The sequence below is a fragment of the Eleutherodactylus coqui genome, chromosome 5 (genome assembly GCF_035609145.1).
Source record: "Eleutherodactylus coqui strain aEleCoq1 chromosome 5, aEleCoq1.hap1, whole genome shotgun sequence".
NCBI lineage: Eukaryota > Metazoa > Chordata > Amphibia > Anura > Eleutherodactylidae > Eleutherodactylus > Eleutherodactylus coqui.
Genome location: NC_089841.1, coordinates 141,274,059 through 141,300,460, shown reverse-complemented (window position 1 = coordinate 141,300,460; position 26,402 = coordinate 141,274,059). Strand labels below are relative to the sequence as shown.

General features: G+C 42.4%; 1 protein-coding gene across 2 annotated transcripts in view; it reads left to right on the top strand.

Moving 5' to 3' along the window:
• The window catches only part of IFT81 (intraflagellar transport 81), a 135,207-nt gene that overhangs the window by 63,008 nt on the left and 45,797 nt on the right, over nucleotides 1-26,402 (top strand). For both annotated transcript variants that reach the window (XM_066603266.1, XM_066603267.1), the window contains 3 exons: nucleotides 1,886-2,032; nucleotides 11,623-11,772; nucleotides 23,415-23,543. In XM_066603266.1, coding sequence (XP_066459363.1) covers nucleotides 1,886-2,032; nucleotides 11,623-11,772; nucleotides 23,415-23,543 — 426 coding nt within the window. The remainder of the gene's footprint in view (nucleotides 1-1,885; nucleotides 2,033-11,622; nucleotides 11,773-23,414; nucleotides 23,544-26,402) is intronic.

The following is a 26,402-nucleotide window of genomic DNA, read 5'->3' as shown; positions in this document are numbered from 1 at the left end:
GAATCTTTAGATGGAAAATACAGTGCGGCGTGTGTCCCGTATGATAGAATGATTCAAACTCTATCCATCGGATAAAGGAAGTGACCTTGTGGTCGTACAAAATACCAATGTATAATGATTTAAGGCTACCAAATGTATGTGGTTCTATAACCCAGACAGTGATCTATGCGACATCCGAGCAGAACTACAGTATACAGGTCTCAGAGGTGTTACCTGTATATAGGATAAGAACGTAACACAAATGTTAAAAACTTGAATCCACCATCAGCATATCGAATGAAAGAGCTATCAGAATCACCATCCAACCATCAAGGCTGGTTACTCTGTTAGCTCTTTTTATTTTGCTACATTTGTTTTTGGTTTTGGCTCTGTAACCTCTCTAATCTGGGATATTTTCTTCTAGCCAGACCACTAGGAGATCCAGCTATACATATTGCTCTTTTACTAGGGGTACTGTTTAAGTTATTCTCCCAGGTACTCCGCTATCTTGACAGATCTATTTAATCCTTTTTGGATATTGAGACAGATCTATTTGGTGAATCTTTAAAGGAGATTAGGCTAGGTTTTTCAGGACCGATAATCCTATCTGCTCTGGAACTTCTGGTTTATATGTGTAGTGTGCAATACCTAGCACGTCTCCATCTCGCGAGATGTACACTACACTTATTTACTTTTGATATGGTTCCTGAAGACTTGAGCGATCAACAGAAACACGTCGAACTGAGAACCTATAATTAATCTAGAACGGAACCTAGAAGAACCTATGAACTTATTTAGAATTGAATCTAGAACCTAGAAATACTGACAATTTAGAAAAAGTCTAGGGACGTTCAAAACTTTAACATATCCAGAACCTAGACCTCTACTTTAGAAGATTCTAGAACATAGAACTGATCTAGAACCGTATTTGTTCATTTTTGAACACTTTAGGAGACCGTATCAGTCCAACATTAAATAGTGGTATACCACCACCACTGTGTAGGGGCCTGTCCTCTATGATTAGGTGTTACAAGAACCGTATCAGTCCAACATTAAATAGTGGTATACCACCACCACTGTGTAGGGGCCTGTCCTCTATGATTAGGTGTTACAAGAAAATGAAGGGTTTTTTTTTTTGCTAGACTTTCATTCCTTTTGCTGATGGCAGATGTAAATTTCTAACATTTGTGTTACGTTTTTATCCTATATACAGGTAACACCTCTGAGACCTGTATACTGTAGTTCTCCTCAGATGTCGCATATATCACTATGTGGGTTATAGAACCGCATCAATTTGATACCCTTAAGTCATTATACATTGGCATTTTGTACGACCACCCCTTCCTTCTTCATCCAAAGGATAGAGTTTGAATCATTCTATCAGACGGGACACATGCCACACCACATTTTCCATCTAAACAATCTATGGGAAGCCATACGGTTCTTTATGATACACTTGTTTGTATAATTTTGACACAGGTGGTGGATACATTCAGATTCACTTTTTTCTTTGTTTTTAAGCCCATAGCTCTTTTAGCTAATTATTAATAAAAGTTAAGTTTTAGGAATCTACTCAATGAAAGGCTGTTGAATTATATTTGCTTCCTCTGTCTCAGTAAATTTGTTTGTGTACAAGAATAATAGTAATAAGCAGCCGCCCCCCTCAATATAAGGAAGGTGTGGGGGTGGTTGTTCATCAGTACCTCGCACCTGTGCAATGCTCCTCCATATAGCAGTTTGGCTGTCTGCATGTTGAGGGATGTAGTGCTTCTACCTGCACTCTTGTATTAGTACAATAGTAAATATATGGCCGCTGTCTGTGATTTCCTTGTCTGTAGCTATTTCAGTTATTTATATTAATGACAAATTCATTATTTAATATACACGATTTTGACTGTTCACTCAGGCAGCTATCATCGCACGAAAGAAAGAAACAAAAGCTGAAGAACTACAGGAAGCAAAAGAAGAAATTGCCAATCTGGAAAGGGAAATAGCACAAAAATCTAGCCAGGCACGAGACAATGATGGTTCTGAAATGTTAAGAGGAGATGAGGTGAGAAACTAGTTGGACAATGTACTTTTAGAGAAATGTCCCAACGGCTACACTGCAATGCAATGGTATATGTTACTCATAGGCTCTCGCGTTATAATCTATGTACTGCTCAGCATATAAAGTTTTTTTGAAGGATGCCTCTGTATGCTGCACACTGTGTCATTCTGTACAGCAAAAAAATGTTTAGTGACATTGCCAGCTTGACAGAAGCCACTCTTTTGGCCTCCTTTAGGTAAATGAGTGTCCTATGCATACATTTGACTTATGCGCTGGGTACTTTCTCAGCACATATGGCAAGCGGACACTGAATTTTTTGATTTCTAGACTCAGGGTCTAGAATTTGGAAAGCACGTTTTTGGAATTTGACGAATTGCTGTTTTCTTTTTGTTCCTTTTTTTATCATTATTTTCTAAGTTTGAAACCGCCTTAACAATTATCCTTGAATCTTGATGTATTTTCCAATTAGTAAGCTAACCTTTCTGGCATACAAGTGTGTTTATGACATATTCACCCGTTTACTGATTAATTTTTGACTGCGTTCATACTGCCTTAAGGCATACGTCTGGCATGCAGATTTTTAAATTACATTGCACATTTGCATCTAATCTTTTTCCAAGTGTGTTTTACACTTCTATTTCTTATCATTAAGGAGCATATTTCTTATTTGGAATTTCCATCATCATTTATCATTCAAATACTTGTTGAGCATATGCATCCTTGTATTGAGAATATATATTGGTTGATGACAGAAGGGGAACGAAGGGAGCACATGTGACACAAAACACTAGCTTGGAGTTGCATTCTGTGCGTTGCAGGTCTCATTCCATCATGTGGCTATTAGTAGACTAGAGATACTTTAAATTGTTTCCAGGAATAAATTATCCACGATGGGCAGTTGAAACAAAGCCTCCAAGAATAAAGGATTTGTCTCCCAGTAAATGTAGCAAATGCCAAAAATGAAAAAATGTCGCATCTTCCTTTTAAGTTTTAAAACCCTTCAAATTACTACCCTGTTTTCCTGAAAATAAGACTCTGTCATATTTTATTTTTGCCCCAAAAGAGGCACAGGGTCTTATTTTCGGGAGCTGTCTATACTCGCCTAGCAGGCGCCGTTCGAGTCCCTCCCACTGGGCTGCGGTGCTCCAGCAGGCTTTTGTGTAGTACTCAATGCATTTCTTGCTGATGACGGGGCTTAAATACCTTTCCTCCTGCAAACTATTGCTTTGATTGGTTCAGGAGCACCAACTCAGCCAATCAAAGCCGGCGCTCGATGAACCAATTACAGCCATGCAATGATGTAATTCAATGAATGGCTGTGATTGGTTCATCGAGTGCCGCCTCTGATTGGCTCAGGCGGCGCTCCTGAACCAGTCAGAGCAATCATTTGCTGGAGGCGGGACATTCAAGACCCATCACCAGCAAGAGATGCTCCTTCGGCATTGAGGACTGCACGGAAGCCTGCTGGAGCGTCGCAGCCCAGTGGGAAGGACCTGAACGGCGCCAGCTAGGTGAGTATTGTTTTTTTTTTCTCTCATGTAGTGTAGCTATGGCTTATTTTCGGGATAGGGCTTATGCTTCAAGCTCCCCCCCCCCCCCCCCATCCCCCAAAGATTCTGTTCTTATGGGATTTTTTTCAGAATGGTACTGGAATGTGATTGCTAGCAAAGTTAACAAGAGGAAACACTGCACAGTAATAATGTGCAAAGAATGATTTAACATTTAACTGTCTTAGAAAAAATGTAAGACTGTCTGAACTCAAATTAATTGAAGATGAACTCAGGCAAAACTTTGGTAGTGGGAGGCCTTTGTGACAAAAAAATTAAAATCCCTACAAGGTTTAACTTGTCATATGGGGGAGATTGTCTGCACTACTCGGGCTATGGAAGCCTAAGATTACGAAAGTGGGTCGCTAATTTTGTAAAATCCTCATTTATACAGATGAGGAACATAGCACAGACCATAGCGGTCTCTGAAGGTCTACGTGCGCTTGTCAACTCCTAACAGGACTATTGCAGTGGACTGCATGTAGGTTTGCTACACAAGAATCTGCAGCGGTTACAGGCTGTACAAAATGCTGCAGCTAGGCTCTTCATAATTATTTTCCTTGTGGCTTTTGGAAGTTTAGAGGACCGACTGGCTGGTTAACACATAATAATATGATTAATACCTGATGCATAGGTGAATTTGAGTAACACAAAAATTATCCAAAGGCAACATATTATAGGCACAGGTCCACTATGCTGTCCCCACAAGATTTAGCTTACCAGCATTGTACATATACTAGTAATATTCTGCCTTTTAATGTAGAACAGAATGTTTAGGTGACAGATCCTCTTTAATGAGCCAATCAAAGCTCATGTTAGCATAACCTAAAATAGAGGATTTCAACTTTTCTGACATGGAAATTTGTTGTAGAGAAGGGGATAATCACAACAGCCACTGCTGGAGAAATGTATAGCCAGATACATGATCCCAGCCTTTGGTATCAAAAGCATTCTGACAAGTGAAGCTGTTGAAACCGGAACATTATCATTATTTCTACGTTTATGTGTCTTGACAAGCTGCGAGCTCAGGACTTTTATTTTTTGGTGTTTTACTTTTTACCTTTTGTGTCATGGAACAGAATGTATTATTTTATTTCTTTTGCTTGTGATATTTACCCCAGTATAAATAATAAACAACTTTGGAGAAGAACCATTCTAAACCTAGATTTGGGCTAATATCCCATGTCACTTTCATAGAACTTTAATAGAACATGCAGTTACTTCATGCAGAATGTTGTTTATTTCCTTTTATCCCTAGTTTGCTTTTTTTTAATAGGGACTGTCCTTCTGGCTATTTATATTACCTGATGTCATTTCTAAAAATGAAGCATGAATAGGCAACGACAACTAACTGCACATTCTGTCCTGCTCAAAAACAACAGCAGAAGAGGTTTACCATTAATAATATCTATTAATTATAATTATGCCAGCACTAAGTGGGAATGAATATCATCTTTGGTTGGAGATAAGATCAGAATGCTTCTTTTCCAGTCTGTCAACCAAGGACTGGCTTGTAAATCTAGGCTAGGAGGGGCACACTGCACTGGCCTGTAATTGGCAAGACAGGTAAAGTAACTAGAATTTAAATTCAGATGCCATTAAAAGGCCATACATACACCTCTAAATGACAAGTCAGCACAGATGCCGTTGAGTAGCCCATCAGCAGAGTATATAAAAACTCAAGATTACAGGTGTTCTTACTCATTTGATGTTTTCTAAGACCTCACAGGAAGGGGCCCCAGTTTATTTTTGTAGAGCATCTTCCTAGGTAGACTAAATATACTGGTCAATTTCACATACATTACTAAGTGGATATGACTTCCTAGGGCATTTCAGGCATATATCCAGACAGGGAAGTAATACATAATCATAAACTATCACTGTTGTCCACCTAAAGTGGATCACCTGCCCTGAAAAGGGCAGCCCCACAGACTGCCCCTTAGTTTTCCTATATTAGCCTTACCCCAAAACAACCCAACACAAGATACATTATAACACATATAAGTGCCATCCTGCTAAGAAGACTAAAAATATAATTCCAACACATTTTTGTCACTAGGTTATTTCATTTCATCACCATGCTTAGACAAAACAGTGCAATAGGGCATTTACATATGACTAAGAAAGCTAGCAGGGGCATTTATTGTTTCCTGCATGCATTTGGCATTCTCATCATAGCTAACATCCCACCTTCAGGGTTACGTACATGCCTATTCTCGCAGAGCATGTAATTTAAGCTTTGTATAAGTCGCACACCCTCCTTCATTGTTCCTACTTCCGCTTTTCACTTTCTCTGCATGTGTCCACCCCAGAAGAGCGTAGTTCAAGACCCACCATCTGCATTCTGATGACATTGGACCCATCCACTTATATCCATCCCCTCAAGAAATATGAAGATGGGTGCAAGAGACCTAAACATGCCAGTGATATTGATACAGCCAGAATTGTTTACTAAAGTAGTCCCTTCCTTACGTTTATTTCTCTAGCCTCAACAGTCAGTGCATGTTGCCAGGGCCCCAATAGTGAACAAATACAACCTTGACAAATACTACCATGTAGATCTCATATTACAACTAGCAAAACCAACCATATACCAACAAGCAGCACACATTATGCCCCCATTTTAATTTTCATTTTTTTAGACTCCCACGTAGCAGCTGGATGCGGTGGCTATGAAGTCCTGGTCTTGTGGCCATAATGACACCGCTTCTAGCTTCTGAAAATGCATTGATAATGAAAGACTAGTATTTTCAGTGCAGTTTCTACCTTCTACTTCAGATTTTTGTCCCTTGCAAAATTTCAGACTTGTGTTTTTCAACCTGTTTCCATAACTGAGAGCGGGCGATTATTTCTTGGGATTTGTCCAAGACACCCAGCTCTATGTGTAGACAGCGCCTCGGAAGACGATATAGGTCATAGGGAGAGGGAGATCTTCAAATTCTCATACGATCCACATCAGTGGAGAGCAGCATGTGGAAAAAAGATAAACCCCCATATGTGAAATGGGGGTGGAAAACGGTCAGAGTTTCACCTGGCCATCCACCAACCAGGTGTTCTTTCCCCTCCTTAGTTAGTACCTTCTTTTCTTCTCTGGGCTTTCCAGTCTGAGCGCATTAGGCCACACTCTTAACAGCTCTACCTGTATAATTTTAGCTTGAATGAAGTGCGTATATATCTACGAGATTATCTCCCTAGGTCCCTGCGTGCGCAAAACTCCTATCAAGGGATAGGTGGAAAAGGACTGATGTGGCTCTGGGAATTGGGTATGAGCGCATGTCTTAGCTGGAGGCATCTGTAATAGCTGCAGCTGCTCAAAGGAAGCCAAAACTCCATTAATGCTCCAAGGAGGTGACTCAGATCTCTCCAGAATTGCGTGTCTGGGAGGTTCAACAAGTGTGGGGGTGCTCTGTTACCCCACAGGGGGGTTTCCAGGAAAGTGCCTTCATACCTAGTAATCTGTTTACACATCTGTCAGACTCTAGCGGCCAATCTGTCTATTGGGAGCAGCAGTCTAGTGTGCAGGCCCATTTTTTCCACTACAATCCAGAGAGATGTCTCAGATAGGAAGTGCATTAAATGATGATCCGAGTTTGGGAGGCCTGAATCAGAGAGCCAGTGGCGAATGTACCCAATTTGGCCCGCCAGGTAGTACAGTTTAAAGTCGGGTAGTGCTGTGCCTGCCATTTCTTTTGGGCACTTTGGGGTTTCCAGACGGAGTATTGCTCTGGCCCTTCCCCAGATGAAGGAGGTTAATAGAAAGTTAGTTCACCTAAAAAAAAATTTGTAGTACTATCGTATCTGCATGTTCCAAACAGTACAGAAATTTTGGGAGGATTATCATCTAGATAAGATTGATTCTGCTTGCTACCAATAGGGGCAATGAACTCCAAATTCCATAGGTGTTTTTCTACCGCATATAAAGTGTGCGATGCACGGCCGCGTGATACGCGTTCAATGGAGTCAATGGATTTTCATTGATCCATACATATGTGCGCGTAGATATGCATGAGAAATAGATCGCAGTATGCTCTATTTCTCGGTGTACCATGCAGTTTGTGTCCTATATTTTTGTGTATGCAGCATATGCAAGCGCTGTACATACGCAATACATTGCGTATGGGCTGTGATTCACATGCAACCCTGCTATAAAACAGAGCTGGGAAATTTTAAAAAAAGTCTCACTGTAAATGACCGAATGCGTGTGATACACGGGCATGCGCAGTACACTCGTTGACTATACGCGGTCTCTGCTGGCAGAGCTGGTATTTACAAACACTGGTAAAACATTACAGGACACCCGCAGCGTTTTACCGGTATAATCATAGACATGAGGCCTAATTCAGACTTTCTTACAGTTGAGGTGATCAGTCCAATTTAAATAAAGAAATAAAACCGTACACTATAGCTTAAAAAAGTGTAGCATGGAAATTTTTGGATCCCCAAAACTGTAAACACTTGTATATTTATTTAGTTTACTAGGTGATTAAAGACTATGAATACCTTTTGGTACTTAAATTGATATATTTTGGTTTAAGAAAACATCATTTTTGCAATAGGGTTTAGTTAAAAATGTTGCGTTTTCTGCATCTTCTACATATATCTGTATTTAGCAAGCTGGGGAAAGCATCTCTCTTCACGTCCTCAGTGTATTCACCTTATCTCTCCTCTCCTGAAAGCTTTTATCAGCTGATTTATGATCTCAAAAAACTATACACTTTGTTGTGGTCATAAATTAGCTGATAAAAACATTAAAGAGGGGGGAGAATAGTTAAAAGTGCCCAGACTCATTAAGTTAAAGTTGATTAAAATGGACAATATCAACCACAATGGTGGTTTGTTAGGTCAAACTTAATAACGAGGAGAGCTCTACCACATCTGAATTTTTCATCCGATAGTCAGATAAAAGATCTTTTATAGGGGCAAAAGATCGTTTGCCCATGAGCTGTCTTTCTTTGAAATAATGTTAGCAGAAAGATCTTTTGTTCATTTCCCATGTGATTGAACATGTATGGACAGTCTGAATAATTGGGATGGCAGACAATTTGCTATCTTAATTCCATAGTGTTCCAACTTTCATAGAATGGTAGAGTTGGAAGGGACCTCCAGGGTCATCTGGTCCAAGTTCCTGCTCAGTGGAGGATTCACTAAATCATCCCAGACAGATATTTGTCCAGCCTTGGTTTGAAGACTTCCATTGAAGGAGAACTCGCCACCTCCTGTGGTAACCTTCACTGTGAGAAAGTTTTTTATAATATTTAATTTGTATCTCCTCCCTTTCAGTTTCATCCCATTGTTTCTAGGCTTTTCTTGTGCAAATAAGAATAGGGCTGATCCATCTGCAGTGTGACAGCCCTTCAGATATTTGTAGACAGCTATTAGGTCTCCTCTCAGCCTTCTTTTGTGCAAGCTAAACATTCCCAGATCCTTTAACCGTTCCTCATAGAATATGATTTGCAGACGGCTCACCATCTTGGTAGCTCTTCTCTAACCCTGCTCCAGTTTGTATAGGTCTTTTTTTAAAGTGAGGTGCTCAGAACTGGACACCGTATTCCAGATGAGGTCTGACTAAGGAAGAGTAGAGGGGGATAATGACCTCACGTGATCTAGACTCTATGCTTCTCTTAATACATCCCAGAATTGTGTTTGCCTTTTTGGCTGCTGCATCACATTGTTGACTCATGTTCAGTCTATGATCTATTAGTATACCCAAGTATTTTTCACATGTGCTGCTGCTTAGCCCAATTCCTCCCATTCTGTATGTGCTTTTATTTTTCTTGCCCAGATGTAGGAATTTGCATTTCTCCTTATTAAATATCATTCTGTTAGTCACTGCCTACTGTTCAAGCCTTTCTAGATCTTTTTAAATCCTCTCTCTTCTCTGGTGTTGCCTATCCCTCGTAGCTTTGTGTCATCAGCAGATTTGTTCAGTTTCCCCTCAATTCCCTCTTCCAGATCATTTATAAAAATGTTAAACAACACTGGGCCTAGGACAGAGCCTTGTGGTACCCCACTTGACACATTCTTTCATTTGGATGTGCAGCCATTTATGACCGCTCTTTGAGTACAATCACTCAACCAGTTGTGAATCCACCTAACAGTTGCCTTGTCAATCCTATATTTGGTCATTTTTTCAATCAGTATGGTTATAAGATACTTTTCAAATGCTTTATCAAAGTCAAGATATGCTATCTCTACTGCATTTTCCTGATCAACCCAGTCCATGATTCTGTCATAGAAGGAAATTAGATTCATCTGGCATGACTTGTTTGTTACAAACCCATGCTGGCTCTGGTTAATTACTCCATTGTCATCCAAGTACTTGCATATATGCTGTTTAATAATTTGTTCAAAAATCTTTCCCGGTATATAAGAAATGGCTCACAGGCCTGTAGTTTCCTGGGTCCACCTCTTTCTCTTTTTTTTGAAGATAGTGACAACATTTGCCCTTTTCCAATCTTCTGGGATTTTTCTTGTTCTCCAGGAATTTTCAAAGATTATGGCGAGTAGTTCAGCAATTACCTTTGCTGCTTCCTTATGTATCCTAGGATGTAATTCATCTGGACCTTGAGACTTGAATTCATTTTAAGTTAGCTAAGTGTTCCCTCACCATCTCTCTGCTTACAGATAGTCCACGTTCTTTTATTCTCCCAATATCACAGGGAAGACCAGTTGATCTTCCATCTACTTTGTGGAAGAAAAATAAAATAGGAATTTAAAAGTTCGGCCTCAGCATAATTTTTAACCAATTTATCATTTTCATCCTGTAAACATCCTATAGCATCTTTGACTTTTCTTTTGCTTTTGACATACCCCCCCCAAATCCTTCTTTTATTGCTTTTAGCCTCCGTCGCAAGCCTCAATTCATTATTAGCTTTAGCGTTTCTGACTCTTGCCCTACAGTTTCTGCAGACCACATCTTTAGATATCCCCCTCTCTTTCCATTTGATAAACGTATTTTTCTTCCTTTTTAGTATGTGTTTAAGTTCTGTGTATATCCATCGTGTTTTTTTTAAATGCTTTCGATTCTTCCTTTCTTCCTATCTTCTGCTTGTCCAGACGGCCTATAGTAAATGCCTACAATAGTGTCCTTTCTGTTCTCTCCTTGTATTCTTACCCAGTTTCTACAGAACTACTGTGCGCTAAAGCTTAACTCTCTATGAATTTCCCAAGTAATTTTTTGTACCATCACATTTATGTAGTTGATGCTGCCACCTTCATCATGTTAATACTGGACACTAGAGATGAGCGAGTATACTCGCTAAGGCTAACTACTCGAGCGAGTAGTGCCTTAGCCGAGTATCCTCCCGCTCGTCTCTAAAGATTCAGGGGCCGGCGAGGGGCGGGGAGCGGTGGGGGAGAGCGGGGAGGAACGGAGGGGAGATCTCTCTCTCCCCCCGCTCCCCCCTGCTCACCGCCGCAACTCACCTGTCACCCGCACCGGTCCCGGAATCTTTACAGACGAGCGTGAGGATACTCGGCTAAGGCACTACTCGCTCGAGTAGTTAGCCTTAGCGAGTATACGTGCTCATCTCTACTGGACACACTTTGAGAAAGTATTCATTACTCAGCTCAGCGTCTTCTCTGATTGTCTGATAGAGAGGACAAAGAGTTATTGGATAATAATTGAAATGTTTTTAAAGCCTTGTAGGAATGTTTTTTTTTTCAATATGATTTATTTCAAGAGTTTTGTCATGCAAACAAGAAATTGCCAGCCGCGAACACAGAATCGCAATGATTGTCCGCTTGTGGACAGGGGGGCAGCGCTTTCTAAAGCAAAGCTATGAAAAGCTTCAGACAGCGTGATTCGCTGGCAATTTACCGCCAGCGAATCATCGCCCGTGGACAGGAGCCCTAAGGAAGATGAAGGGCTGGTCAGGTCTCTTTAATGAGTAACCCACTCTTTTATGCAAATAAATCAGTGTTTTTGCTTTGTATTTCTAAAGTTAAGGATAAGCTTTCTCGTTTTAGAATTTTTTTTTAATGTCTGCAAAAAATCCAGAAAGGTGACAGATCATCTCTAACTTTGGACATTTTCTATATTTGCAGTTTAAACGTTATGTCAGCAAACTTCGTGGGAAAAGCTTGGTCTTCAAGAAAAAGAGACAAGAATTAGCAGAACTTACTGCAGAATATGGTGTTCTTCAAAGAACAGAGCAGCTCCTAAAGCAACGTCATGATAGTATGCAGCAACAATTGGTAAGCCAGAAACATTCTACTAGTGTGTAGTACAGACAATCATTCAGGAAATGGCGCTGTTTTACTTATTATTGAATATGATGTGAAGATTATAGCATGAGGATTGCACATTGTTGCTTGGAAGCTAGAGAACCAAAATAACACATTTTAGCAGTACTATTTAAGGCCGGGCTCACATAATCAGGTTGAATTTCACATGCAGATATCTACAGCAGAAGACAGTGGAAACACATTGCAATTGGTCGCGTTTGCATGTGGTTTTCCTCACAGATAGCATATCATCCGCGTGAAAGATAGATCACTAGTAGGGAATGACATCAGAAAGTAGCCTAACCCCCTGGAAACACCCTTTTATCGCTCAGGCAATTGCGCAGGCGACATTCCCTTCTGCAGTTGTGGTGAGAGATATTCTGAGAGCCATGTCTTCAGAATGGGATACTGCTTTTAGACTTGGCTGGTTTTATATTGCTTTTTTTCTTTAAGTAGTATAAACCTTTAAAAGAAAAGAAAGCAAAAAAACCACGCTTATTCTTCTGGAGGAAGAGCCCTGAAGAATAAGCAGAGGTTGCAGACAGTCTGGATGGGTATTTTGCTTCCCAGACTCTTTCATGCATTGTCTGCCCGCAAATTCCTGCTTTCTTTATTCCATTTGTGTCTTGTCCCCTAGCAACTTGCAAGCGAATCTGCGTCTATATGCAATGTTAATTAAGTATGCGCTTCGGATTGAACACATCCATAGACATCAATGGAGTCCATACATGTGGAATCCACACTAGAATAGAGCAAGCTGCGATTTATCCTCCACTTGCAGAATCCGCAATTCCTACCTGTAAACGTAAGCAAATCGGCCAAAAGTCCATGCATTTCAATATCCGCATATTACCGGAGAGATGATTATGATTGAGGTGTTGTGGGAAGTTTCGTCTGTCTTTCAAAGAACTTTCCTTAGGTTTAACAAGCGAACTTGCAAAGCTTGTCTGAAAGTGTTCGTTAATATCTCCGAATTGGAGCTTCACCTCAACCCTTCGGAATTTGCGCACTCAGGCGAGTACACTGCATGCTCAGATATAGGAGAGCCGCCGGCGGTGCCATGTTGGACATGCGCCGAAGACTGAAGAAGTAGAAATTAACTTTTCCGGTTTAGTAGATAATCGCTGCCCTCTTCGCGGCCTCCTGGGTGGCTGGGCAGCAGGTGACGTCTGTTTTGCTGTAGTTTCAGCCCTTTGGAGTCACTTTGGAACTCTGGTGGCAACATTTGTTCTTTTACATAATGAAAATAACTTTTCCTATAAACAGCATTTAATTATACTAGTTCGACCAGTAATGCTTTATAATGAGCAACAGAGATGAGCTCGGACTACTATTGTTAATCAGATATGTATCAAAACCTACAACAGCATGCATGTGTTGGAGCAGAACTGAAATAGACCTTAGCTCTCTTTGGATAGACTAACGCAAACATATACACATTCTTTGGCTGGCAAGGAACTATGTGAATAATATCTAGTGCAAATAAAGCTGTGCTTATTAGCCTTTACAGTCAAGATAGTCCTAAATCGGAAAAGTAAATGATTAAGTTGTGCAGTCAGTAGTGTACACAGTTCGGTATAGGTTTCATTTTCATTTGAAATGGCTACTAAACACGGAGTCTTCCTATGGTTACTAATTTAAGACAAGCTCTGGATTATGTTAAATTTATATAAATGTTGATTACTTGGTAACTTGTGGAGCAGGTTAGACAAAGTATATCACTCTAAAGTTGACAAGAAGCTTAACATAACTTCAAATACTGAGCCACAGTCAAAGGACTTCCCACGCCCACTGAAATGCAGCATCCAGAAAAATGATTTGCTTGTTAACTGCTAATAACTGTATTTTGATACTATTTTTAGAGCAAGCTTAAGAATTTTGGCTATAGATGTGGTGCTGTTTTTATGCAAATCCCAGCAAATAATCCAAATATATTTATAGTAACATTTCAGAAGTTGCTTGTACATTCTGTGACTGCCTGGAACCAGTTATTGTGGACAAAGCATGTTATATGTCTCAGGAAATACGATCTAGTAATAAAATCACCCTGACATATCTGTATTCCCTTTCAATAAAAATGTAGTATCCTGAAAAGCAAAAAACGGGGCAAAGCGCTTCCTTGGATAATATTTCAACCACATATAGCCAAAGTAGATGAAAAAGGCTGCTATGTAAAAAATAAAATGGAGTAAGACCCATCTTTACAACTGTATTCAATTTATATATCTAGAACATCTCTCTTCTACGTTCAATCTCAAATCTCCCACTTTTGCTAGAATCAATATGTTTTATTGGGATGACATTAAATGCCTCAGAATCCTTATTATGCATGAATAAGAGATACGCTTTGTTTTACATATCCATTTTGTACATTAGATTTGTGTGTTATTTATGCGAAGACTCATAGTGGTCCTACCTACATATTGTAGCCCGCAACGATATTCCAATTCATAAATAATATAATTCGAGGGGGGGCGTGGCTAGCGACCAACATGGAAAGTCGCAAGTAAGGAGAGCTCCCCGGGGAAACTACCAAAATCCGTATAAAATCCTGGCCTTTACGGACCTTTGATGCTCAAAACATCGCCTATGGACCCATAGACCCTGCAGGAACCATCGGACCGCAGCTGGGGGCAATTACACTCATCTAATCCTCACTACAAGACTGCGGGCCGAGACGGAGGAGAGGCCGCGCCAACGCCCTGCTGTCCTTCCCGCCCGCCGCTGACCTCGCTGACTCCCTACCTACACACCGGACCGTCCTCCCTCACCCCCTCCGAGACCCTTGACTTACCCGAGCGCCGCATCCACTCCGGACCTCTTCTTCATTCCCCCTGCTGCCGCCGGCTGGTCGCGATCCTAGCGGGGAGGAAGCTCCTGATCCGGACCTTAACCCGGGAAGCAGTGCGGCCCGCCTCCTTACATCGAGAGCCGAGCCGCCGCGGTGCAGCCCGAGCGGAAGCCGCGACGCGCCGGCCACCCCACCGCTTCCGATCCTTCGCCGCCTGCTGTCGGCGCCCAGCGCTTGGCGGCGAGCCGAGCCGTGCCCGCTCCCCCTGCAGCCGGAGAGCCTGCCCTCCTGCCTTCAAGCAGCAGCCTCCTGGTGCCGGATCCCGACCGGAGTCACGGGCTTTGCAGCCGCCCGCCTCCGGACCGCGTGGGTATCCTCCTGCAACCGACGGGGGGACGAAACCCCCCCTCCTCGGACGGGGAGTGCAGCCGACCTCCCGGCCTCCGGACCTCACCAACCACCTCTGCAGCTGCGTGGGGGGGTCGCGGCTCGCCCGGCCATACCGCTGCCCCATAGCGCCACACCAACGCCTGCCAGCAGCACCAAATACTCCACGAAGCGCTAACTGGCAACCGGACCGCAGCGCTCGGCACCTCCAAAGACTTTAAAACACCAGAAGATCCTGTCCTCTGGACCCGGCCCAGCGGAGCCGGCAACAGAACCGTGAGTAACCTGCGGGGGCTGGGGGACAACACATTCACCCAGCATCGTCGCCCTCGGGAGCGATATATCGGGCAAATAGCCCAGAACGTTACAACCCGTTCTAACCCCAGCCGCCCACACTTCCACGTATATACTGGCGCCCTGGAGAGGGAGAGAAGAAGGGACTGCTTCAACACCTTAAAATCCATACGGACCTCGGTCCATCTGACCACTAAAGGCGTCCCCTATATCTCAAATTGTGCGCCTGAGGCGCCTGGACGGATCAGTGCCACCTTTGATAAGCGGTGTCGCCGCGTGAGATCGGCGCGGTCCCCTACCTCTCTAACGACCCCAAATCGGATAAATCTTGTGTGGTTGCAGCCCAAACTGCGGGACCATTACTTTCTAACAGACACTGTAGCTATATAACCCACAAAGGCTCGACAGTTAACAACATCTAAGACTCTAAAAATCGCACCAAACCGCTGAAACCACCACCTGGCTCCTACTACAAACAGTCTCGATTCCTCATATTGTACTACATCAGGCAGGAGAAGACAAAGACCCATATTTTCTAACAGCAATTGCAACCATATACCCATACGGACCCTACAGCCAAAAACATCTAAACCCTATAAGAACAGCATCAATTGGCTAGAACAATCAAGTAGCCTACCTCGCATGCCAAAGTCCCCGACACCGCTTACGTCATACTGCAGCTGAGGGGGAGAAAACAAAGACCTTTACCCTTCAATTGCTACTAGAACTATACAAACCCGGGAAAAGACAAAGATCCTTACTTCCTTACAGTTGACTTAATACCCTTCATTATGAGCACTCGGGCTAAAAGCGGGTCGGCAGCCGATAAGTTGAAAGAGTACGCCCGCACTGAGACCCCTGAGCATACCCCCAGAGCAACACGACCCGCTCAGATGAGAGAGCCCGATGACGAAACGGGACATCTCTCAGAACCGACCATGCGACAACTCCTAGATGCAATAAACACCTGCAAATCCTCGCTTCCCAACAAAATAGAAGAAATAAAATCTGATGTCTCCCTGCTACGGCAAGACCTACAGAACATGCGAGGTAGAATGCAGGAGATAGAAGACCACATATCCAATGCAGAAGATTCCCTACGCCCGCTCTCCGCGGCCGTCAAAAAAGTCACACGAGCCACAGAATTCTGCCAGTCCAAAATGGACGACTTAGAAAACCGGTCACGCAGCAATAATCTCCGTATAATAGGCCTACCCGAAAGATCAGAAGGATCCCACCCAGAAACATTTACTGAAAACCTGCTAAAAACCCTATTGGGCGACGACACTTTCTCCGCTCACCTTACAGTGGAAAGAGCCCACCGGGTCCCAGCAAAACCGCCACAACCGGGAGCCCCCCCGAGACCATTCCTAGCAAGGATCTTAAACTGCAGAGATAGAGATACCGCACTGCGCCAAGCCAGGCTGAAGGGTCCATTAAAATACAATAATGCAACAATCTCTATATTCCCGGACTTCTCCGCTGAACTGCAAAAACAAAGAGCCACCTTCACAGAAGCAAAAAGAAAACTCAAGGGACGAAATATCCCATACTCAATGGCGTATCCAGCCCGCCTGCGCATCGTAACTCAAGGAAAAGTGATTTTCCTCCAATCCCCCACTGAGGCTATGGAATGGCTGGATATGCACCTAGAGCCACCGAAGAACAACTGATTCTGCCGCATTCATAGAAGAACTTGAGCCTAGTTGCGATCCAAGCGGCTGATACCCCCCTGACTTATAGATGGTGAAATGCAGGACCAAGGCATCCCTAAACCGCCTTTGGGACCTGGCGAATAGATACCAACCTCTATAGGCCACTGGGATACTTTTTTCTCCCCCCCCCCCCCCCCCCAACAATATAACATCTGCTACTTCTAATTAGATTGCAGCTAAACTGTTTTGTAAATTTTCCATATATTGGTTTTGACACCCACGCTGAAATTCAAGCGGGATGCCAAAAGTTAAAAGTCTAAATTGTTGTTTACTGCTCTGTATTAATGTTTCTAGCAGGTCTGAGCTAATACAACCCTTTCCCACACACATGCCAACACCCTTTCCCCCTCCCCATTTTATGGGTATAGATGTAACATTTATAGTACCTGTCCACGTAACCAGATATGTCCCTAAAATGCCTTAGTTGGAACGTCCGGGGTCTGGGAACTGCACTTAAACGAAGGGCAGTCTTTTCATACATCAAGCAAATTAATCCACATATTGTAAGCTTACAAGAGACCCATCTCACTAAAGAAAGGGCTGATACCCTGGCGAAACCATGGGTACAGTGGATAGCCCACTCCTTCCACACTTCCTATTCCAGAGGCGTCTCTGTCCTTGTGCACAGGTCGCTACGCTGGAACCCTATTAATGTCCGTAGGGACCCCGAGGGGAGATTCATATTTATATACGGCGAAATAGATTCCAAACCCTATGTGATCCTGTCTATTTACAATCCCCCACATAGCAACCTCCATCTTCTTCAAACCGCTATAACATACGCACACCAATACCCACTGGCAGGGGTAATATGCATGGGCGACTTCAATAAGGTAATGGACCCCAATATAGACAGATTCCACACACCTCCTAACATAGCCCCAACTCCAAGCTCCTCCCTGAGGCAATTAGTCGAAAGTGTCGGCTGGATTGACCTTTGGCGGTTCCAACACAACGATACACGGGAGTTTACCTGTCACTCCCCGGGCTACAATGCGCTGACAAGGATAGACTACGTATTTAGCTCCGCAGAACTAGCATTGTCCCTCTCTAACATTACCCACTGCCCAAGAGGCATATCCGACCACAGCCCTATATTACTAACATTGAAATTTCCCCAACAAAACATAGTCCCTACCTGGAGACTCCACCCATTTTGGCTGAAGCTGATCGGATCAGATGATCAAACACCTTTTCACATATCCCTATTTTTAGATGCCCGCATCGACAACACCCACCCTGCCCTGAAATGGGACACTCTTAAAGCTTACATTAGGGGATTTCTTAAGTCAGCCATTTCATATATTAAAAAGTCGACATCCCAAACCGACAAAGAGCTGGAAGATCAGACAATGGAGGCCGAAAAAACATATATAACTAACCCTACAGATGCCAACCAAATTGCCTGGCTCGGTCTGCTCCGCCTCCACAAACACCAGATACATGCTAAAACCAAGCGCAAATTATTTTTTACCAAACAACATTATTTTGAATTGGGAAACCAGTCCAGCCACCTACTTGCTAACCTCATTAGACGCGAAAACAACACTAACACGGTCCTTAAAATTAAGAATCCGCATGGAGCGGAGCTGACCGATGCCCTATCCATTACAAATTGTTTCAGGGAATTCTATACTAACCTATATAGCTCCTCCTCCCAGAACACCCTGACAGACATTCTAAGTTACCTAGAGGACTTAAACTTTCCAACCCTCTCTGCAGAACAGGTTGAGCTTCTGGAAGCCCCAATCACACTAGAAGAGATTCAACAGACAATTCAGGACATGGCCCTCAACAAGTCACCTGGCCCTGACGGCCTCCCGATAGAGACGTACCGCAAATATAGTGAACAACTAGCCCCACTACTACTGGAAACACTAAACCAGGCCCAAACAGACAAAGCACTTCCGCCTTCATTTTACAAAGCCTCCATAGTGGTGATACTGAAACCCGGGAAAGACCCTATAGACTGTAGCTCCTATCGCCCAATTTCATTGGTAAACACAGACTATGAGATCTTAACTAAAATCCTGGCTACCAGACTGAATCAGGTGATCCTTTCCATTATTCACCCGGACCAGACGGGGTTCATGCCAGGGAAGTCCACGACGATAAATATCCGCAGAGTCCAAACGACCATCCAGTTAGGAAAGCAATACAACATGCCCTGGGCTCTGGTCTCATTGGACATGGCAAAAGCTTTTGACTCGCTGGAGTGGGTCTTTTTAGAAGCCTGTCTGGTCCGGTTTGGATTCGGACCTATATTCCAACAATGGGTTAAAACCATATATAAATCCCCGAGCGCAAATGTAATCGTAAATGGCATTCCATCGACTGAATTTCAACTGGCAAGAGGCACCCGACAGGGATGCCCTCTGTCTCCGGCCTTGTTTGCCATAGCCATTGAAGCTCTAGCGATCCGCCTAAGAAACACCCCTGAAGTGAAGGGCATTAAATGGGCAGACCTCGAGAGTAAAGTGGGAATGTATGCGGATGACACAATACTCTTCCTATCGGACCCAATACACTCCTTCTCCCAAGCTATGGTTCACATAGACAGATTCTCCTATTTTTCGGGACTACATGTCAACTGGTCCAAATCAACAATCCTTTACACCGATCTTAGCCCAAAAAATGACCCCTGTGTCACCAGGTACGGATTAAAACCGGTATCATCATTTAAATACCTAGGGGTGTTCATGTCACACGACCATAATAACGCCATAGCAGAAAACATAACCCCACTACTAGACAATATCAAACACAAACTGAAGAGATGGGCTAAGTTACCGCTCTCTGTAGCCGGACGCATAAATCTCATTAAAATGACTATCCAACCCAAATGTCTATACATACTGCAACACATGCCGGTACGAGTCCCCAAGCGCTATTTCCAATCCTTAAATTCCCTTATTATCACATTTTTATGGAACTCCTCCCGCTCCAAGCTAAGCCTGGCCACACTACAGAGACCCAAAGAACAAGCCGGAATGGCCCTCCCGGACCTTCGACTCTATTATCTGGCAGGACAACTGAGAAACATACGAGCTTCGGTACTGGACAGGGAACTGCCTATAGCAGATAAACAGCTTGCAAAACAAGTAAAAGGCAATAATCTTCTAAATTTTCTAGAATTTCCAGAGTGCACTAACCCCGCTGACACAGTCCCGCTACATAAATTAGCTCTTGGCGTATGGAGGGAGGTAAAGACACTACAACAGTACAAAAACACAATACCCGAGCTCCCTCTTTGGGACAACCCGGGTCTCACTGCACTACACTCAATCCCGGATCCACAGTATTGGATGGCTCAAGGAGTACACACACTGAGTGACATATATACAGAAGAAACACTCCCTACATTCACACAATTACGCGACAGACTACAAGCTCCGCAGCTTCAACTATTCAGGTATTTCCAGCTAAGACACGCATTAAATTCCCAATTCCCGCCCACCTCAACCCGCATATCCAAGTTCCCCACAATTGGTATTCTCAAGTCTCAGGGACCTAAGGGACTAATCTCTGCCCTATACACACACCTTCTTTCGGCTAAAATAGACCCTAACCCACCTCCAGTATACGACAAATGGAAACAAGCCATCCCATCTCTTACACCTGAGGAATGGCAGGACATCTCTGAATCCCACCTGTCAGTTTCCCCAGCTATAAATAATAAATTAATTCAGCTATACATAATCCACCAAGCCTATCTCACCCCCAGTCGCCTACACCAAATGGGCAACACATCCTCAAGCTCCTGTCATAGATGCCGCCAACCAGAGGCGAACTTCTGGCATCTAATTTGGGAATGCCCTCCAGTTAATGACTACTGGTCAAAAATAACTGATCTTATAAATTCACTACTACCGTCCCCATTGGCTGTTGACTTAGACCCCAGGGTGGCACTGTTTGGCCTGCTGGAAGAGGAGGTGTGGCCACACCACACCCGTATCTTTCTTGAAAAAGCATTATTTCTAGCACGAAAGGCAATAGCCATGAGATGGATGGCTACAGAGGTCCCTTCGGTCCCACACTGGATCCAGCTGGTGAACACTGTCATCTCCTATGAAAAAATAATCTACCAGAACCGAGGCTGCCCAGCCAAATTTCACAAAATATGGGGGAACTGGTTGGACGCCCACTCTACCCTGTCAATGGAGTGAACCCTGAACCCCCACTACACAAACCACCCCCCGTCACCCCTTAACCAACCACAACCCCCCTACTCCCTCCCCCCTCCCCTTTTTCTTTTTCTCACACCCTTCCCCCTTAATACGAAGCGCATACAGTCCTGCATCCCATCTTTATCGAAACAAGAACAAGACAGAGCAAAGTTGTTTAAAAAGTTAAAAGTTTACTGTTGAAACTGTTCAAACAATTTAAGAAATACAGCAATGAAGAACCATTGAATTATCCACAACAAATTACATATGTATACCATATATCTAACAATGTCTTTTTTGTTCATTTGTAATCTGTATTTTGCAATATACATGTTAATAAAAAAAAACGAATTAAAAAAATAATAATATAATTCGAAGAGCAATTTCAAAAATAAAGATTCTTCAATTCTTTCACTGTTACGGTACTATAGAAAGCATAACCTCTGTTGCAAATATTAATACAGCATATACATCATGGTACATTATACCTATAACACCTATTAACTTACCTTTTCTCGAGTGCCTACAAGCCCAATCTACTTCAACTGATTTAATCTTTGAGACGGGATTTATTCTATTTGGGGCTATTATATTCTTCAGTCTTTGCCCTGCCTTGCGAGTTCCTGTTGGATTCTGGGCCACACAGATGAGGTGCTATCCAGTTCTTTATACTTGTTGTTTTGATGGATCTATTTCATTCCCTGTAAGTGCTCCTCTCTGAAGAGCCCCACAAGGATCTGTGCTTGAAGCATCACCCTGCTTGCACAGTTTTGGAGGTCTTATAGTTTGTCAGTGAAGTGGCTCTCAACTTCATGCCCGTTGCTGCTATGAAATCCTGGGTAATAGGCTGCTCAAGGTCAGGAGTCATTGATGTGGGCACTGGCTAACATAACACCCACATGGTATGTCCTCCTGAGACTTGATTCAGAACTCAAGTAAGAGACCTTTTACACACAACGATTATCCTTCAAAATTCGCTCAAAAGCCATCTTTTGAGCGATAATCGTTGCGTGTAAATGTACTCATCTTTCACTTTTCTGCCGAACGATGATTTTATGTTTGGCATAAAATCCATTGTTCGTCAGAAGAGCTCATAGCAGGGTCTTCACGCTGAGTTCTCTGCGGGGAGCGCTGATAACATTGTCTCAGCTGTCAGCCCCGTGGCAGAAAAAAGGGAATGTATTCAGAGAACAGACCACCCGCTGTTCTCTGAATATAGTTCCTGGAGGCTCACACACATTAATAAGCTACTAATTGGCATTAGTACCAATTAGTAGTTTATGCAAAATGATCGCTCAAAAGCCATCTTTTGAGAGATCATCTTTGTGTTTCAATGGGCTCTAAGTCTCATAAGTCCGTTGATTTTGGCATTTTGTTTTGCTCTTATATTATGGTCATCCCATTTATTTTGAAATGGGCCCTGGCCACTGTGCCCACACCCCTTCCTCTTGCTTGCTGGCGATAAAGAGGTTTATTTGTCTCCTTTTTAAGGGTTGATTTGCCTCATTTCTATCCTGCTTTTTTACCTTTTATCACCTGGGTTTTGGTACTTATGTTTTACTTAAAGGGAATCCTATTTCAATGTGTTCAAAATTGCAAAACAATACACTCATTCAGAAGATGTTGATTTTCAAATGCTCCATTCTCCTCATATTGATTCCTCTGCCCTCTGGTTGTTTACTGCTTGTTGCCAGGGAAACAGAACACCGCTTCAGTAGAAAGAAATAGCAGAGGAGGCTGGTGCTTGTACAGTTCTTTCAACTAAATCTGATGGCCGTGATCTCAGGAGCACATGCGCACTAGCTTTCGGCCTGGCCACCATCTATCATCGTGCTCTTCTCTATCTTTCCATGGAAGCGGTGGTCTGTTTCCCTGGCAACAAGAGGTAAACAACGAGAGGATAAGGGGAATCAATATCTGGAATATGTGGAGAATGGAGCTGCCAGTCACTGGCTGGAGGGCGCAGTGGCTGTGGCTAGTCTGCAGCTCATGAATATGCAGGACTCATTCTGTGTAGGGCTGCTACAAATTAAATGCAAGTTTCTCCAAAACTACTGCACAGATCTACACAGCAGACCTATCTCTGCAATCAGTGGGCCCGGCCCTACATTATGGTGATCCCAGTGAGGACTGCAAAAAGATGGTGACAGTCTCTTTAAATATTCTTAAATACAAAAACACATTTTTTAATATTCAGTATGTGCTGTATGGGATTACTTGTAAAGTGCATTTAATCTTTATTATTTATGTCTTTTAAAGCAAACCATAGAACAAAAAAGGGGAATATCAGGATACAGTGACACTCAGGAAGAATTGGAGAGAGTGTCTGCCTTAAAGAGTGAAGTGGATGAAATGAAGGGAAGAACACTAGATGACATGTCTAACATGGTAATTATTTTGAACATGCAAAGTTAAATCTGAATTTTTTAAACCCTACAGAAAATTGCAGCTTCGCTTGGTAAAGAGTAGTAACCATGAATAGAAAAGAAAAACAGCTACTCATCAACTTGTTCCAAGCCCAGGGCACGTATCACACACTCAACCAAGAGCAAATATGGCAGTAAAAATCAGCTTTGTCCAGTGCCAGACAAGAATTCTTTATCAAACTTTATTGAAAATGTATAAAATCTGCCATAACCCAGTTGGGGAGTGGAAGCAATGAGTGATAGGCAGCGCTCCAAAATAGGTGGATATACTGTAGGTAGAAAAGGAATTGACTCACCCGACGTAACCCGGTGTCACCTAGGGGGTACCGATACGTCCCAAATCCAGAAATATATATAACCTTAATAAATCTCCAGAACACTGCAGGTGATCAGGTTCCAGTACACCGGTCAATTAAGGCATTAAAACAAGGAATGCAGTGGTTGAGAGCAAATGATCAAAAAATATCAGCGCTCCAGTGTAAGTAAGGTAGAAATAGTAGTAGCAAAATGACTTACTTCACAGGGGTGCCTTGGTCCCCGGCAACCCTGAATCCTAGACAGCAAATAGTAACATCCACCTTACATTTTCAATAAAATTAGAAGATTTGCCTGGAGCAAAATAAAAAGATTTTGCTTTCAAGTAAATAATGCTGATCTGCAATGCTAGATTTATAACATACAGCTCAGAAATACAGTGGCGCTGTTTGGAAAAATTTATTTTCAAATTGTCCTATTTGTGTTTTGCCTATTACCAATACCTTTAAAGGCTATATAATACTTATTTACTAAGCAAAGTCTCTAACATGCACCATATATGGATTTTGGAAATAATTATCACTGAGTATCTGATAAATGTCAGTAACATCAGTAGTAAGCCTAGGTGATATAGAGCAATACTCATGAAGGGAAGCCGTAATGAAAGATTGTCATTAAAGTCGAATTATGGCTAAGCTTCCAAATATGTAATATAAATCTCATGGATTGGGGGAGTATTAAAGGGGTTGTCCACTTTGCACAAGTGTCCACTTACGAAAAGTCAACTAAAGTGTCCTGCTGCTTAAGCCAGCATTGACTAGCTGTAATTTTAAAGGAGCCTGTCAGAAAGTGCTCAGTTCTCCTGCAGCGCCACCATAGGAGAAATAAAACAGTACATAGTTCCCATTGAAGTCAAATGGCAATCCTAGTAATGCACATGTTGGGTCCTCGGAAGAGGAAGCGTGATCCCCCCAAATTCCTCATTTATTTGAGCCACAATAAAATGTTATTTTGTTTTGCAGTGTGTTCTTTAAAAGTTAACTAAAGTCCAATTAATAGATTTTATAATTGATATGAACAAACAGAATAGTTCATTATTTTTAGCAGGTATTATGCTGGTTGATTTCAGCAGGCAGAGGAAACAGTGGTTTTCACTTCACTGTGCCACATTTTTAGAACTATAGATAGCACAGGCAAGCTTTTAGCCTTTTTCTTAATTTCTGCTTAAGGAACATTTGATCATAATCGCTAATATTTCTTACCGTAGACTAAAAATGGAATGTTAAATTGGCTTTCTAAAAAGAAATTACCTAATTGTATATATTTTTATATCTATGATAGTATTTTCAGAAAACAAATTCATGATAAAATCATAATAAATTCATGTATACTGCCACTGTGTAACCTCAGATAAAGGTGTACAACTATGCAACATAAGTGATTTAAAGTACTTCGATGTACAACTATCTAACATAAGTGATTTAAAGTGGTTGTCCAGTTATAAACTATTGATGGCCTATCCTCAGGATAGATCCTAAATAGCACATTGGCGGAGGATCCATCGCCCAGGACTCCTGCCGACCAGCTGTTTGCCAGGCTGATGCACTTGTGTACCGATCTGATTTCCACAGGAAGCAGACAGTAATGCTACTGTAATGGCCAGACTTGGTGTTGCAGGACAAATTCCAATTGATATGAATTAGAACTTTCCATGCAATGCCGTGCTTAGCCACTGCAGTAAGAAATGAGCTGTCTACTTCCTGAAGAAATCATCTAAGTGCGCAAGCACTCTGGCCCAGCGAACAGCTGATTGATGGGGTTTCCAGGCGATGGATTTCTTGCAGTCTACTGTTGACTTATTCTGAGGATACGCCATGAATAGTTTATAACTGGACACTCTCTTTAATAATATGCAAATCTATAACATTGAATACACAATCATGTCTCTTTTATGTGACACTGTTAGCAAGAAACAAGTATAGTAGGGAAAGATTATCTTATATTGGGACCTGTCACCTTTTTTTATCTAAAAAAATGTAAAGCAATTAAAAAAATAACATTATTAAATGGCATTTACTAAAAATGTAGAAAAAAACTTTGTACGACATATGCAAGTTTCTCGACTCTGAGTCAGGTCCAAACAGCTTTTGATACTGCTCAAGGACACTTTCCATACACCCACTAGTCTCAGAGCTAGTTATTGCAAGATCGCCCAGCTCTGAAAAAGAGAGAGGTGTTTAGTGTACTGATATAGGAAGAGAAGAACTCAAGCTCCACAGGAGGATAACATTTCTAGTAATTTTTATTTCAGCTCCATAAGCCACATTAAAATATGAGAACGAGGTACAGTTGATATGCTTCATGAGCCATGAGTCAGGGCGCTTTTTGCTCCAGAAATGCGTCAGCTGTACCTCATCCTCGTGTTTTAAAGCAGCACTGCCACCATGGAACAGCACTATAAACTGAATTATGGGGCTGTTCCGGGAGGTGACACGGAGCCACGGGATGTATTTTTTTTATACTCGCCTGGTCCAGCAGTGTCCTCCCTTGCAGTCCGCATGGTCTG